This window comes from Pipistrellus hanaki (assembly GCF_964339955.1).
Source record: "Pipistrellus hanaki genome assembly, chromosome: 8".
In the NCBI taxonomy this organism is placed as follows: domain Eukaryota; kingdom Metazoa; phylum Chordata; class Mammalia; order Chiroptera; family Vespertilionidae; genus Pipistrellus; species Pipistrellus hanaki.
In genome coordinates, this window is record NC_140510.1 from 84,618,466 (window position 1) to 84,632,621 (window position 14,156).

Below are 14,156 nucleotides of genomic sequence, written 5' to 3' on the forward strand. Positions count from 1 at the left end.
AGCCAAGAGGGGGCCGGATTCTCCAGCCCAGACCCAAAGGCTCAGGTCCCGGGGAATGGGAACCTGAGTCTGGAAAGCTGGTAGAGCAATAAAGACGCGATTATGTTTCCAAATCCCGTCCCGATGCCCAGCGGGAGGCAAAGGTCTCCTTTCCAGAGAGGGCCACGGGGCGCAGCTGAGGGAAGGAGCGTGGCTAGAAAAGAGGGGTGAGTGCCTGTTTGCCGAGCGTGAGGCAGCCAGTGGGCGCCTACCCCCAGGCAGGAGGGATCTGACCAGCCCAAGAGGAGAGACTCAGAGCCACTGACAGCAGTTTCCCCAGAGTGACGGCCCTAGAGCCAGGCCTCCAGGGACCATTCCCACTCTCAGGGCAAGCAACCCGCTCTTCCGTCTCCACTGGAAATATAAGCCCACACTGGGCTCCCAGGCGGCTAGGAAAGCCCTGCAGAGAAGCAATAGAGGCGGAGAGCGGCCTGGAGACAGCAGGTGGAATGGAGGGAGAAGAACACGTCAAGATAAACAAATATTGATATTCTCAGAGAGCTCAGAAAAGAGAGTGCACTCATGAGGCCAGAACGGGAGGCGATTAAAGAGAAAATATTCAGAGAGCACACACAAAGAAGCTCTTGGGAATGTCAAACACAGAGCCCAGCCTGAGGCCCACACGAGGCACCCTGCCCACATCTGCCCCTTTGCCCGCTGCCCTCCCTGGCAGAGGCCGGCATTTCTCCCCTCCCCTGAGGGCCCCAGAGGCCACGGTGGGAGCAATACAGAGACCAGAGAGGAAACGGAGACCCCGACACAGGGATGATCCAAGGGGCCAGGAAGAGACAGAGTGTCCAGGGGTTTGGGTGGAAAATGGGGAAAGATTGCCAGCTCGGTGACCTCAGGATGGGGCCCTGGAGCCCTGCCAGCCACGGACTCGCAGTAGCCCCAAGAGCCAGAAAGCCCCTGACAAGTAGGAAAGCTGATGCTAGAGAAGGCTGAGTCATTGCTCAGGGTCTAACGCAGAGGAAGTGCAGAGCTGGGGAAGAGAACTTCTGTCTTGATCTGCATGCAACCAAACCGTCTCAGTCCGGAGTATCGGTGCCTCCAGTCCGAGAGTGGACTTGGGTTCCAGTCCAGACTATCTACTCTTACCAGCTAGGAATCCTGGGTTGATCCCGGCACTCAACACACCTCTCTCTGCCCAGGTGTCAGCCACCAGCATCAGAGAGTTCCTCCCAGACCCTCCCACCAAGCCTCTGGCTGCAGCGGGGCGGTGGGAGGCCCCAGGGCCCCTGCAGAATATGCCCCCCAAATGGACTAGAGGGCGCTGAGGGCTGGACCCTGCTCTGCCCCGGGCTGTTCGGAAAGCACACCAAGCACACGTCTATTTTTAGCCAGGCCCAGTGGGCAGCCAGCCACTCGGCGTCATTCTAGACCGTGGGGTCACCAAGCTGGCCGGAGTACAGGGGAGCATGCCCGAGGCTTAGGAAATAGCGCCTCTGGGACGAGGGGCCCCCACGGAGGGAGGGGCGAGAACAGGGGGGCCCAGGGCACTCAGTCAGGGCCCAGGAGGGCCGAGTTGAGAGCAGAAGTCAAGAAAAGACTAAATTACTGGGTTGGCCGTGGGTGACGGGGCCTCTCTGGAGCAGGGAGGGGTGCTCTCCGGTCTCTCCGCAGGGAAAGGGGCCGTGCCAAGGAAGGCAGATGCCAGGATGAGGACAAGGAATGGGCATGAGAAAGCGAAGTGGGGAAACAGGGAAGGGTCAGAGGCGGGAGAGGAGAGGGAGAAATAGACAGGGAGCCGGAAGGAGGGAGAGAACAGAGAAGTGGAGGTGCTGAGAGTGACAGCACCCACTTTGGGGCCAGAGGTCCATGACTGGCCCTCCTCCCATGTGCCCGCCCAGGCCCTGTGCCCCTCCTCAGTCTCCTTTCTCCCGCAGGGCCTCTCAGCCTTGGTGGGGGCCCCAAGACTGCTCTGCCTCCGAGTCCCTTCAAGATTCCTCCCTGCCCCCAAGTTACATAGAAAATATGCCAGGTTGGGACCTGAATACATGCAAGCGTGCACATATATGCATGTGTGCACACACACGCACTCACACACACACACGCACTCACACACACACACACTCTCACACGCACTCACACACACACACACTCACACACACACACACTCACACACACACACTCACACACACACACACTCACACACACTCTCACACACACACACACTCACACACTCACACACACACTCTCACACACACTCACACACACACACTCACACACACTCACACACACACACACTCACACACACTCACACACACACACTCACACACACACACACACTCACACACACACTCTCACACACACACTCACACACACACACTCACACACACTCACACACACACACACTCACACACACTCACGCTCGGCCTCCTGGGAAGAGATGGGACAATGGGGAAGGGCGAGGGGTGTCCCCTTGTCCCCCTCCCTGGCCTTGGGAGCTCAGCTCCACACAAAGGCCTTCACAAAGGGCTCCTGCTCCCAGAGGAGGAGACAAATGGGGGAAGGAGGGGGAGAGGGAAGACCCCAGAGCTGGAATGCCCAGCCAGTGTCGTCTGGGAAGCAAGAGGGGGGCTGTTCTCACAGCCACGGAGGCCAGTGGGGGTGGGGCCCGTGCTCAGGGGGCAAGGAGAAAGGCAGAGCCAGACTGGCTTCCTGGAGGAGGCGGTCAGGGTGCCAGCCTGTGGGAGGTAACTCAGAGAGAGGTCGCTGGGCCTAGTCCTACCCCATCCCCGGAGAGGGTAGCTGCCACAGGCGGACCCCTCCCAGTTCCCACACTGCCTCAGGTCTGGCTGGAAGAGGGGCTGGTGCCTTTGGGGCTGGAGGTCAGGCCAGGGTCGGGGAGGGTGGTCCCGGGAGGACTGACTAGTCAGCAAGGCAATGCCTTCTCGCTCCAGAGGGACCCCTGATAACGGAGAAGCCCCTCCCTGTGGCACTGCTGGGAGAGGGGCACCGTCCTGCACAGAGGAAGGAGGACAGGCAAGATGCAGGAGCAAGGCCAAGGGGTCAGTGAATCCTGAGACTTGGCTCACGTTCCACTCCGCACTAAGTGGTGAGACTGCGCAAGGCACCTCCCTGGGCCTCGACCTCCCATCTGTGAAATAGGACGACACGGCCTGCTCACATCAGGGCTGCTGGGAGCCGTGTGTGAGGCTCTTTTAGGGCGTTTGTTATCGCCATCGCTGCATGCCCCCCGCCTGCCTGCAGGGCCAGGGCTCTCCCTCAGTCCTCCCCTTGCTTTCTGAGAGGCGCTCGGAGGGGACGCCCTGGGCGAGCCAGCAAGGGAAGGGGTTAACCAGACGGCCTCAGAGGCCCCTGCAGGGGAAGGACACTGGTGTTTACTGGGGGCCTACGACGCGCTAGGAACTTTACACGTTAGCTGTCTGGATCCCCTCGCTAGCCTGGCAAGGTGGTGCCGTCGTTCCCGTTTCCAGAAGAGGGAGCCGAGGCCCACAGAGCCGGTCAGTGCCAGAGCCCAGATTTGTGACCAGATGAGCCCAACCCCTGGCTCTACGCTTTCCCACCACAAGTCCGCTCTCACCCTGTTGCTTTGGTGCTCTAAGCTCCTCTGTCCCACCTCACCCCCTGTCCCTGAACCCCAGAGCAGCACTCTCAGAACGGCCTCCTCCCTCCTCCCCCATCTCCAGGCGACCTCAGGACCCAGGACTCCAAACTGCAGACGGTGGCAGAAGAGGGAAAGGAGGTGCCAATGCGAACAGAGTGTGGACAGCTCACACTGGGCCGCCTGCTCCCCCTGTGCCCCAGAGCCTGGAAGACACTGTGAGGCTGGCTCTTCCCAGCAGCCTGGGAGGTGGGCTCTGCTCTCTCCATTTCACAGATGAGGAAACTGAGGCTCAGAGATACTGCTTTGCCCAGGGCACCCAGCCAGGAAACAGTGAGCAGGGACTCAGCCAGCTGCCTGTGCCCAGGTCACTGCTCCCTCCGCTGCATGGCTTCCTCTGAGCTGAGGCCCTGGGCGGGGGCCGTGGCAGTCACACCGGCAGCCCAGGCGCCCAGCAGCAGAATGTGGGAGACCCCCAGAGAGCCTCTCCCCCTCCAGCAAAACCTCTAACACACTCCCCCTGCTGCTGCCTCGCTGCAATTCCATTAAGAAACAAGGGAATAAATTAGCCCTGCTTAGCATAGTGAGTGGCTGGGGTTCAAGAGGCCGTCTGGATGGCTCACACAGCTCAGTGCAGTCTGCCTGCCCTGCAGTAGCCAGGAGCTGGTGGCGGCGGCGGCGGGGGTGGGGGGGACCCTGGCCCGGCTGGGCCTGGTCTGGCCTCCCACAGTTGGCCTCAGCTCAGTGTCCAGAAACACTTGCTCCTGCTCCAACTTCATTTCCCTAATGGTGCCGCAGCTTGGCACCTGCTCCCACCCCCTGTGCCACACGCTGACCAGCCCCAGAAAACGCCAAGGTCACTGTCAGGGATAGTGCCAGGGTGCCCATCTCGCCCTCCCCGCCCCCCCCCCCCCGCCCCAGTGCACTCTGAGGCAGATGGCTCTGTCCCGGGGGCAGTGGAGAGCCGCACCATGCAGTCCCCTGGATGCCCCACGCTGGACTCTCACTGGCCCAGCGCGCCTTTGCCTCCATTTGCCCCCCAATGCCGAAGCACCCCCAGCAGGAAGGGAAGATGGGGGGACAGGGACAGAGAGGAGTGTCAGAGGCCAGGCGGAGTCACCCTCTGCCCCAAGCACAGCCACCCCATCCATCAGGACTAGGGCAAAGGATCTGAACTCAACAGCCATGGCCCAGGCTCAAGCCAGGCCCTAAGGGAAGAGAGCTGGCAGCCAGGCCAAGCAGGCTCAGGCCTGGAAGGGAGCACAATAGCCTGGGCCTAAGCTTCGGCCTCTTTCCAGATACTTGGATCATCCCCTGCACCTCCAAACTCCCCCCCTCCCCGCCCCAATCCGGCCCCCAAGACAGAAGGCCCTGTTCTCTTCCGTATCCCAGCTCAAGCACGCATCTCACAGACCCGCTGCTGAAGGGAGCAGGACTGACAGAGGCCCCCGCTGTGCACTTTCAAAGTCACTGCTGTGCTTGCGGGGGCCACGCCTCCCGGGGCTGCTCCCCGCTTGGTGAAGTGCCAGGGGATCCTAAGGCAGCCCAGACCTGACAGACACCAGACTTCCCGGCCAGTTTCTGGCTCATGGATTCCCTCTGCTGAACGCTCCTTAGAGTGCATGGACGTCTGGGACACTTCTGTCTGGAGCTCATTCCCTCCCTCTCTCCTTCACTTAGGGTAAGTCTTGCATCTCCCAGCCTTTCCTGGCTCCTTCCTTCCACTCGGGCATTTTCCCTAATAAAATCTCTACATATTTAATCCCATCCTGTTTGTCAGAGGAGAGGATGCAGACTAATACAGTCACTCAATAACCATCTCAACGGCAACAGCACCTGCCCCTTATTGAAAACTATTAATGTGTCCCACACTGCTTTGAGTGCTTTTAAGGGAAGCAAAGGTTATCAGAGAACAGAGAGGCTATGTAATATGCACAGCCCTGAAATGGCAAAGCCTGAACTGAACTTAGTTTAACCCCAAAGGCAACTAGGATAACTACTACTCCACACTGCCTCCTCTACAAGAGAGATGCCATCATCCCTGACTCCTGCTTTTGGAAGGGAAGAATGGGGGTGGGAAAGGGACTTGAAACTCCCGAGGAGTAAGCATCACAGACTCCCAGAAAGAAACAGAGATACCCTAACCAGTTTGGCTCAGTGGATAGAGCGTCGGCCTGCAGACTCAAGGGTCCCAGGTTCGATTCAGGTCAAGGGCATGTACCTTGGTTGTAGGGGGCGTGCAGGAGGCAGCTAATCGATGTTTCTCCCTCATCTATGTTTCTAACTCTCTATCCCTCTCCCTTCCTCTCTGTAAAAAATCAATAATACATACTTTAAAAAAAAAAAAAGTAACAGAGATAGAGTGTGAGAGAGATTTAGAGAGAGAAAGAGGAGGAAATGAGACACTGAGGAGAGTCGGTTTGGGCCCCCCAAGGACCCTGATGTTACAAGCTTGAGAGCCTCTTTTCCTCAGGGCAGGGCCAGGCTGAGCTGCTGGACCAGAGGAAGCAGAAGAAGGGCGATGTGGCCCCACCCACTTTCTGACCCCACCCACTTCTTGCCATCCTTGGCCAACCACCCCACCTCGCCCCCCTCCGGCATGTGACTAGGGTGTGCCAGAGTGCCAGCCAAGGAGCTCTGCAGCCAGGCGTCTAGCAGCACCAGGGCCCAGGAATCTTGATCCCTACCCGCCCCCTCCATTCCCCATCCTCCAGCCCTTCCAGGGCAGGGCAGCAGAGCCAGCCTGGTCTCAGGGTCCCAACAAAGCCAGGCCTGTCCCCTGCCCAGCCCCCATGGAAGTGACGTCTGGGCCGGGCAGCAGGTGAGACTGAGCCAAAGGAGCATGGCAGAGAGCCAGCTGCACCTCCTCCAGGTGAGCGCTCGGCTTAACTCCTGGCCTGCCAGACCCCAGTTCTTGGGGATGCTGCTGAGGGGACTAAGGGGTTAGTGGATGTAAAGGCAGGGACATGGAAGGGGGCCAGCATCCCAGGGCACCCCTACACACACACACACACACACACACACACAAACACACACACACACACACATACACACACACATCTGGTCTGGCCACGCGAGAAAGACCCATTAGCAGGCTCAAGTCACTCCACTCCTCCCATCATCCGCCTTCCACCCTGTGTCAGGGATAGTTTAAGATGCAGACTCCACCCCCGCATTGGTTGACCCTCCCAGGGGCTCTCTGTGGACCCCATACATCTAAAGTCCAAGTTCTTTAACTTGGCATTCAAGGCCTTTCTCATTCCCAGCTTCTGGCCAGGCCTCTGCCCTGCCACCTTCTACATCTCCCTTAGGGCACCACACTCTTTCCCTCCTCTGGGCCTGACTAACGTGGCCTTGCCTCCCCTCAGTGTCAGTGAACTCCTACTCACCTTGCAGGACCCAGTTCCAACTGTCAGCTCCCCCAGGAGGCCTTCCCAGATTGCTCCAGGCAGAACAGTCCTCTGCCTGCTCTAGAACCAGATGGCAGCGTGGCAGGCCTTCCTGCACGTTGTCTCGGGTTGGTGTGTGTGGGTGACACACAGAGGGTGAGGGCTTACTGGACAAACCAAGCGGTACATGGAGAGGATAGGTGGGTGAGAGGAAAGGTGATAGGTACGAGGATGAAGGGTGGATGGGTAGAAGAAGATGGTGGAGGGACGAACAGGTGGGTAGACAGATAGACAGGCTGAGAGGTAAGCAGATAAATGAGAATTGAGGACACCTGGGCTCTGGTTGCCAGAAGGCTCTGAGGATTGGGTCTACCGGCCCACCTGGCCATTCTTAACAACTGTGGTTTCAGCTGTGGCAGGAGTGTGGCGAATTGTGGTTTGGTCGGGACACCCAGAGGTTTCCGGAAAGGAGGTGCCAAGAAAAGGCCGAGAAGAGCTGAATAGAGGCAAGAGCTTGCGCTGAGGCCAGAAGACACCCCCATGGGCCTCCCTGTGACGGCCACGCACTGCCGGCCCCAGCTGATCACCATGTCTTATCTCCCTTCCCACTGTCTTCAGTTGACCTCCTCCAACCCTGCAGGCATTCCTATTTGACCTCCAACCATGAGCTTCACCCAGGGGTCTCACTGTAGCCCACCCCTGCATCCCTGCCTCCCCACTGGATGCCCAGAAGGAGCTCGGGCCCAGGTGGAGGTCCAAGGCCAATAGATGATCCTCACCTTTTGCCTGTCCTCCACCTGTGATCTCTCTTTTGCTCAGAGGTCTCTACCTGCCCCACTCTCACCGTCCATCCATGCATCCATTGGACAACCCTGACTGAGCATCTAGATGCTGCCTGTCCATTGCTAACTAAGTTCCTGGGATACAAAGTTCACTAAAATTTGGCTCAGTCCTGAAAACACTGGCTCAAAGTCTTACTGGGAAGACAGACTTGTGAACAGATAGCACCAGAGGCATCCTGACACTCTCTTCTCCTTGGCTAGAAAGGAGGCCTAAAGCTGTGACCTCTCCATCCCCTCTCCCTAGGGTGGGCTGGAGACCCAGCTTCCTGTTCTGGACTCCAGAGCTACTCAGGCTGGGGGCGGAGGAGCTGGCCAGAAGCACCAGGACTGGGGTGTCAGAGGGGAAGGGATTCAACTTAGGGATCAGTCTGCAAGAGGACCTGGAACTTCGGCATCACCTGGGTCCCCTTTGCTCCCCAACACTCAGCTTCTCAGCAGATGGCAGCCTCTGCTTCCCACTCACAGGCTGCTGCCCCTCCAGGGCTGCCTTTGCTTGCCTGCCCTTGGCACCACACTTGGCCCTGGTGCCAGGGCCCTTGACAAGTTCATACATCAAACAAGGAGGCATGGCTGGCTTCCTGCCTTTTATTTTATTTTTTAAATATATTTTATTGATTTTTTACAGAGGGGAAGAGAGAGGGATAGAGAGTTAGAAACATCAATGAGAGAGAATCATCTATCAGCTGCCTCTTGCACACCCCCTACCGGGGAGGTGCCCGCAACCAAGGTACATGCCCTTGTCCGGAATCGAACCTGGGACCTTTCAGTCCACAGGCCGACGCTCTATCCACTGAGCCAAACCAGTTTCGGCGCTTCCTGCCTTTTAGAAAAGAAAGACTAGAGGGCATGGCTCTAGCCCCAGCCTCACACCATCCAATCAGCCAAGGACCCAGTCCTACCCCGAGAGAGTGGGTATGGCTGAGAGAGGTGGTCAGCTGACCCCACGCCAACTCGGCCTCTAGAGCTTCTTCCTCCTTCACCTCCTACACTTGAACTCCACATTCGAGGTCAAGCAAGAGGACATATTAGGGTGTTAGAGATCCTTCTCCAGGATGTCTCTCATCCCAAGATGCCTGGGGTACTCCCTGGAGAGAAAGATGCCTTTGATTCTGGAGGTGCTTGGGGTGAATCTGCTCAACAGAAAGGAGAACTCAGGGCCGCCAGAGGCATGCACGAAGATGCTCATAGCAGTGCTACCGCGAACACCTCGGGCTACAAAGAACCCAAATGCCTGTCAGTGGCAGAACTGACAAGTGAACTGTATATCTTTACATGATTGACCACTATCCAGCAGTAAGAAAGGGATGATCTACCACCACACACAAGCATATGGACGGCATTCACAGCCATAATGTTGAGCAAAGGAAGTCAGGCACAAAATAGCACCTACAATGTGCTCCACTTATAGAAAGTTCTATGTAACAGGCAAATCTTCGCTGGTAGAAGTCAGAGGGGACTTAGGGACTGGAAGAGGACGGGAAGGAGACTTCTGGGTGTGGACAATGCTCTATTCCTTGACTGAGTGCCGGGGACATTGGGTGCGTGAAGCTTATGTACTTCCTGGGTTTTGAAACACTTCGGTGAACTCAAATGAAGGGATGCCTGATGAAGCCTTGTCAGCTACCATCTTTGTAAGGCGAGGGAAATCCTTTTTACCTCTGCCTCCCACCCCACCTCCGAGTCCTGTCCTTTCTCCCCTAAATCAGCCTTGGCCTCACCCCCCACCCCCCCACCCAGCCCTCCTGATGGCCCACCACCTCGCTAACTCGAACCACCATTGTCACTCACCACGTGACTGTGGCCACCTCCCAGGTCGCCCGGCTTTGCCTCTCACCCCTTCCCACCTGTGCACATACCACATAGATGTCAGGGCTTAGGAGGAGCCGGGGACTGGCAGAGGGAGCCTTTGTAAAATGCCATAAGAACTCCCGACTCTTCTCCATCTCAGGACCTCCAAGGGTGCTGTTCCCACTACTAGATGCTTGTCCTCCCTCACCGACTGCTATTGCACTAGGGGTCCTGGCTGAAATGCCACTTCCTGCAGCTCCCAATCTAACTCCCTTCCATCGGTCAATCCTTTCACATCCTTCACTTCCCCTCCCTATGCCTGTTTCCAGTAACCTCCGTCTTTGTGCAATCGCTTGCTGGCAGTTTGTTCTCTCTCCCGCTGGATTAACACCCCCTCTGAAGGCAAGCGCAGGGCTGACTGCTTCCCGCTCTATCCCCCGCTCCTAGCTCAGTGCCCAGCTTAGAGCAGCCGCTCAAGAATGCCTGTTGACTCAGAGGCTAGATCTTACTTGTTCCCACCACAAAAGAGAAAGAATAACGTGGCGTGATAAAATTATTAGCTAATACCACTGTGGTGATCATATTGCAGTATATAACTGTGTCAAATCAACATGCCTTACACTTTAAACTTATACAATTATCTCTCAATAAAATTAACATTTAAAAAATACATAAACTTACAATGAAATAAATTCTATTCAAAACTAAGGTAATCAATACCCAAAAACTCAAAACATAAATGCTGGTTGAATAAACAAATGGCCAGGTCCAGTCTTACAGGTGGTAGCGTTTGGAGAAGGGAAAAGTTACCACTGGGAACAGAACTCCCACATGTCCAGGCTCAGGACCCCTGGGTTGTGGTCCTGGTCTGTCACTTGTTGTGTCACCTCAGGCCAGTCATTTCCCTCCTCTGGACTGCAGTGTGCTCAACTGTGACATGCAGAGGTTGGAGGGATCAGGACCATGGGCAGGCTTGAGGGGATGTATGACTGTGTGTGTGTGTGTGTGTGTGTGTGTGTGTGTGTGTGTACAGTGGCTGTGTATGTGTGGCCATGTCCATGAGCATTTCCTGAGCAAGAGCAGCCATCCCTTTCATCAGATTCTCAAACAGATCTGTGACCTCCCAGGATTCACCAAGATCCGTTTTCAGTGCTGGAGATTTTACACTTTACAGAACCAGAGAGAGGAAGGAATGTGACCATAGCAGAGGGCGTTAGATCAGACCCAGCGCTTCCATCAGGAGGGTAGGACCCCACCATAAGCAGGCAGGGAGGCTGCAGCACCTGCCCCCTGGGGCTCCCCTAGCTCGGCCGGGCTCTGGGCTGCTGGACAGAGAGGCCCGAAGAACTGGCCCCAGGGACTGGCTTTCGGAAAGAAAAGGTAGAAGCAGCCTAGAGTCTCCCTCCCTCTGCTCCCACCACCACCCGACAAGCACCCACTTGTATCGGGACACGGCAGAGAGTGAGGAGGCGAGGCTGGCACCCGGAGATGCCCTCCAGGCCCCTTGGCGCCCAGGTCAGAGAAGGTTTGGCGGGAACGCTCAGGAGGAATGCCAAGCCCCACCTTCCCTTCTCCCGAGGCTGGCAGGCTGGCATGTGCTGCCAGAGAAAGGCTTGGTGTGTATGGCAGTCATAGGACCCGGACGAGGCCGCCGGAGGGATGCAGAGCCACACCTCCAGGCTCCGATAACCCGGAGCAGGGGCTTGGGAACAAAGAGGGGGAGCAAGTCACAGATCCAGGACGGGCAGAAGCGGTGTGGGCAATGGAGCCTGAAAGCAGAGAGCAGGCAGGGTGGTCTGTGCAGAGGTCAGTCTGCTTAGGGGGAAGCCTGGGGACAGCATGCAGGAGGAGAGGCAGAAGGGCCTGGCAGGGAGGGGCTGCCCAGAGTGGAGAGAAGACAGGAAAGGCTGGGGGTAGGGACCAGTGATTGAGCACAGCCTGTGGCCCCCGGAGAGGAGCTTGGCCCAGGGAAGGGGGGTGGAGGTTAGGAGGAGGGGAATGGTCTGTGGCAGGAATGGTGGCATGTTGATGGCAGGATGGCAGTGGGAGTGCCCTGGCTGGGAGCCCAGATGCCTGAGTAGCTTCTAAGCCCTGACTCCCAGGGGGCCTGAGAGCCCGAGATGTTTGTCCTCCACAGTCCACAAGAAGCTGGTGAAACACCTCCTCTAGGGAGGCGGTCGCCTGGCTGCTCTTTCCCAGGTCATGGAAGTGTCTCGAGTGGTAACATGATGGGAAGTGAAGGGGGCTGGCAAGGAAGAGGGCAGCCAGCCACAGCCCCACCTTTGGAGCCAGAGCCAGGGCAGTGGGCACAGGCTGGGCTGGCGGGAGAGTGTGGTCCTGCAGATAAAGGAGGGAGTGAGTCATGGGTGAGAGCCAGGCTCTCTCAAGAGGCAGCTCGGAAACCAGCTCATCTGAATGCAGACAGACACTCGTCCCCATCCTTGTCCCCATGGCTGTCACACACCCACACACGTTCCCCTCCCCCTCCTTCTCCCCTCTCCTTGCTCACCCACCTCCAGTGCCCTGCTCCTCCCTCCATCTCAGCAGATAGCCTGTCCCTCAGCCCCCCTGGTACCTCCCCCACGGCTGGCTGCATGGGAGTGGAAGAGGTAGGGAGACGGGGAGTCAAGGAGACCCACCAGCAGAGAAAGTCAAGTCAAGAAAAGTCTGGGGCCCTAGCTGGTTTGGCTCAGTGGATAGAGCGTCAGCCTGCTGACAGAAGGGTCCCATGTTTGATTCCGGTCAAGGGCACATGCCCCAGTATGGGCTGGACCCCCGGTGTGGGGCGTGTAGGAGGCAGCCAATCCATGATCCTCCCTCATCATTGATCTTTCCATCTCTCTCTCCCTCTCCTGTCCTCTCTGAAATCCATAAAAATACTTTTTTAAAAATTAAAAAAAAAGAAAGAAGGGTCTAAGATAGAGACAGATAAGGAAGAGGGGCTGTGACATCCCTTCCCCTAAAAACTCGAGGCTCTAAGGATAACCTCTGGAGGGCCCGCAAGTCCAGGGATTCTGCCCCACCACCTTCCCTGGCTGGACCTCGGCCCCTTTGCCATGACTGAGCAGCAGCAGGCTGGGGGGACCAGCCAACGCCCCCCAGCCAGCACCCCCAGGCCTCATCCTGCCCCTGGCCCCCAAGCCAGGCTCAGGCCACCAGCCACTGCAACGGCTACACCCCAGGCGTGTCCCTCGCCGTGGTCTGTCACCGTGGTGATGACCCGGCCAGCGCTCAGGAAGGACAGAGAGTTCTGTTTATAAGTACAGCCTTGTGCCTGGCACGGCGGAGCACAGCCATGAATATGCCATAATTTGTGCCCTGAGGGGCATCCAGGCAAGTGGAGCAGAGGGATCACTTTGAGACATGTGTGTGCAAGCACACACACACACACACACACACACACATGCATACACACACCTGGCTTCGCTGGCTGCCCCGGCGAAGGGGGAGAAGGGAGCTCGGATGCAGCCACAGGTACATGTTGAGTCCCTCACACGCTGTGCACCCAGGTGGAGAGACATACCACAGCACCATAATCCAAACCCCGCTCGGCAAACCAATCTCACAAGGCTGCCCCTCTCACCGCCCTGATCCGGGAGGCAGGCTAGGCTGATGCCGGGAGCCTGGAGCAAGCGACACAGTCCGCAGTGACCCCAAATACCTCCCTCTCCTCCTCCTGGGAGAGGCCTAGGGCCCACACCTGTACCAGCCCAGGGGCCTCCCAGACAGATGCCCCGTACAGAACAAACACAGCCTGCGCCACCCGGGGTCAGGTCCCCACCTGAAGGCTGAAGACTTACCCAGGCAGAGAGTGCAGGGGCGAGGGTCCCGCCGCCCCCACCATCCTGGGGGGTCTTGCTCTGGGGGGGTCTCCCTGCCTCAGAGGGCCCCTCCCTCCGGGCTAGAGAGGCCCCGGGCAGGGACAACAGCCACAGCCCCCAGAGGGGCACCAGGACCAGCTCGGGTGAGTGACCGCTTTCGGTGCCTTCCCCAGCCCTGCTGTCTTGGAGGTGCCCCTAAACCCCACCTCAGTGCCTTCTACGGGTCAGGTGCCACCTCCCCTCCTCCCCAGGGCACCGGCAATGCAGGTGAGACCTCACCCAGCTCTGTGCCTTCCCCTCACCCAGCCCATCCCCTGGGCGGCCTGCCCTCACTCACTGCCCAGCTCCCAGCGGCTGCCGGGCGCTCTCCTGGCTCGGCCCCTTACCTGTCCCAGGTGAGCTGGCTCTGCCCACCGCCCACTCCCCCGCCCGCCGCCGCGGTGCCTACCTGAGGCAGCAGCCGCCTGCGCTCCGCGCGCACCGGGCCCCCGGGCTCCCAGCACCCGCCCCGCGCGGGGCCCGGGGGGCTCCCCGGAGCGCTGCCCGGGGGCGGGGGGCCGCCGGGGGGCCCGGGCTCCAGCGCCTCGCAGCACACCAGGCTCACGGTGCAGCCCATCCGGCCGGCGCCCGGAGCGGCCTGTGCACCGCGCACCGCGGGCGGGACGGGCGCCCGGAGCCGGCCCGCCCCCCGGTCCCCGGCGCTCCGACG

The 14,156-nt window shown here is 58.5% G+C and overlaps 1 protein-coding gene across 7 annotated transcripts in view; it reads right to left on the bottom strand.

The window, feature by feature from the left end:
• The window catches only part of TNS1 (tensin 1), a 220,542-nt gene extending 206,464 nt beyond the window's left edge, over window positions 1-14,078 (bottom strand). For all 7 annotated transcript variants that reach the window (XM_084892500.1, XM_084892503.1, XM_084892501.1 and 4 more), the window contains exon 1: window positions 13,896-14,078. In XM_084892500.1, the coding sequence (XP_084748626.1) occupies window positions 13,896-14,063 (168 nt within the window). In that variant the 5' untranslated portion in view covers window positions 14,064-14,078. The remainder of the gene's footprint in view (window positions 1-13,895) is intronic.
• Between the last annotated feature and the right edge of the window lie 78 nt (window positions 14,079-14,156).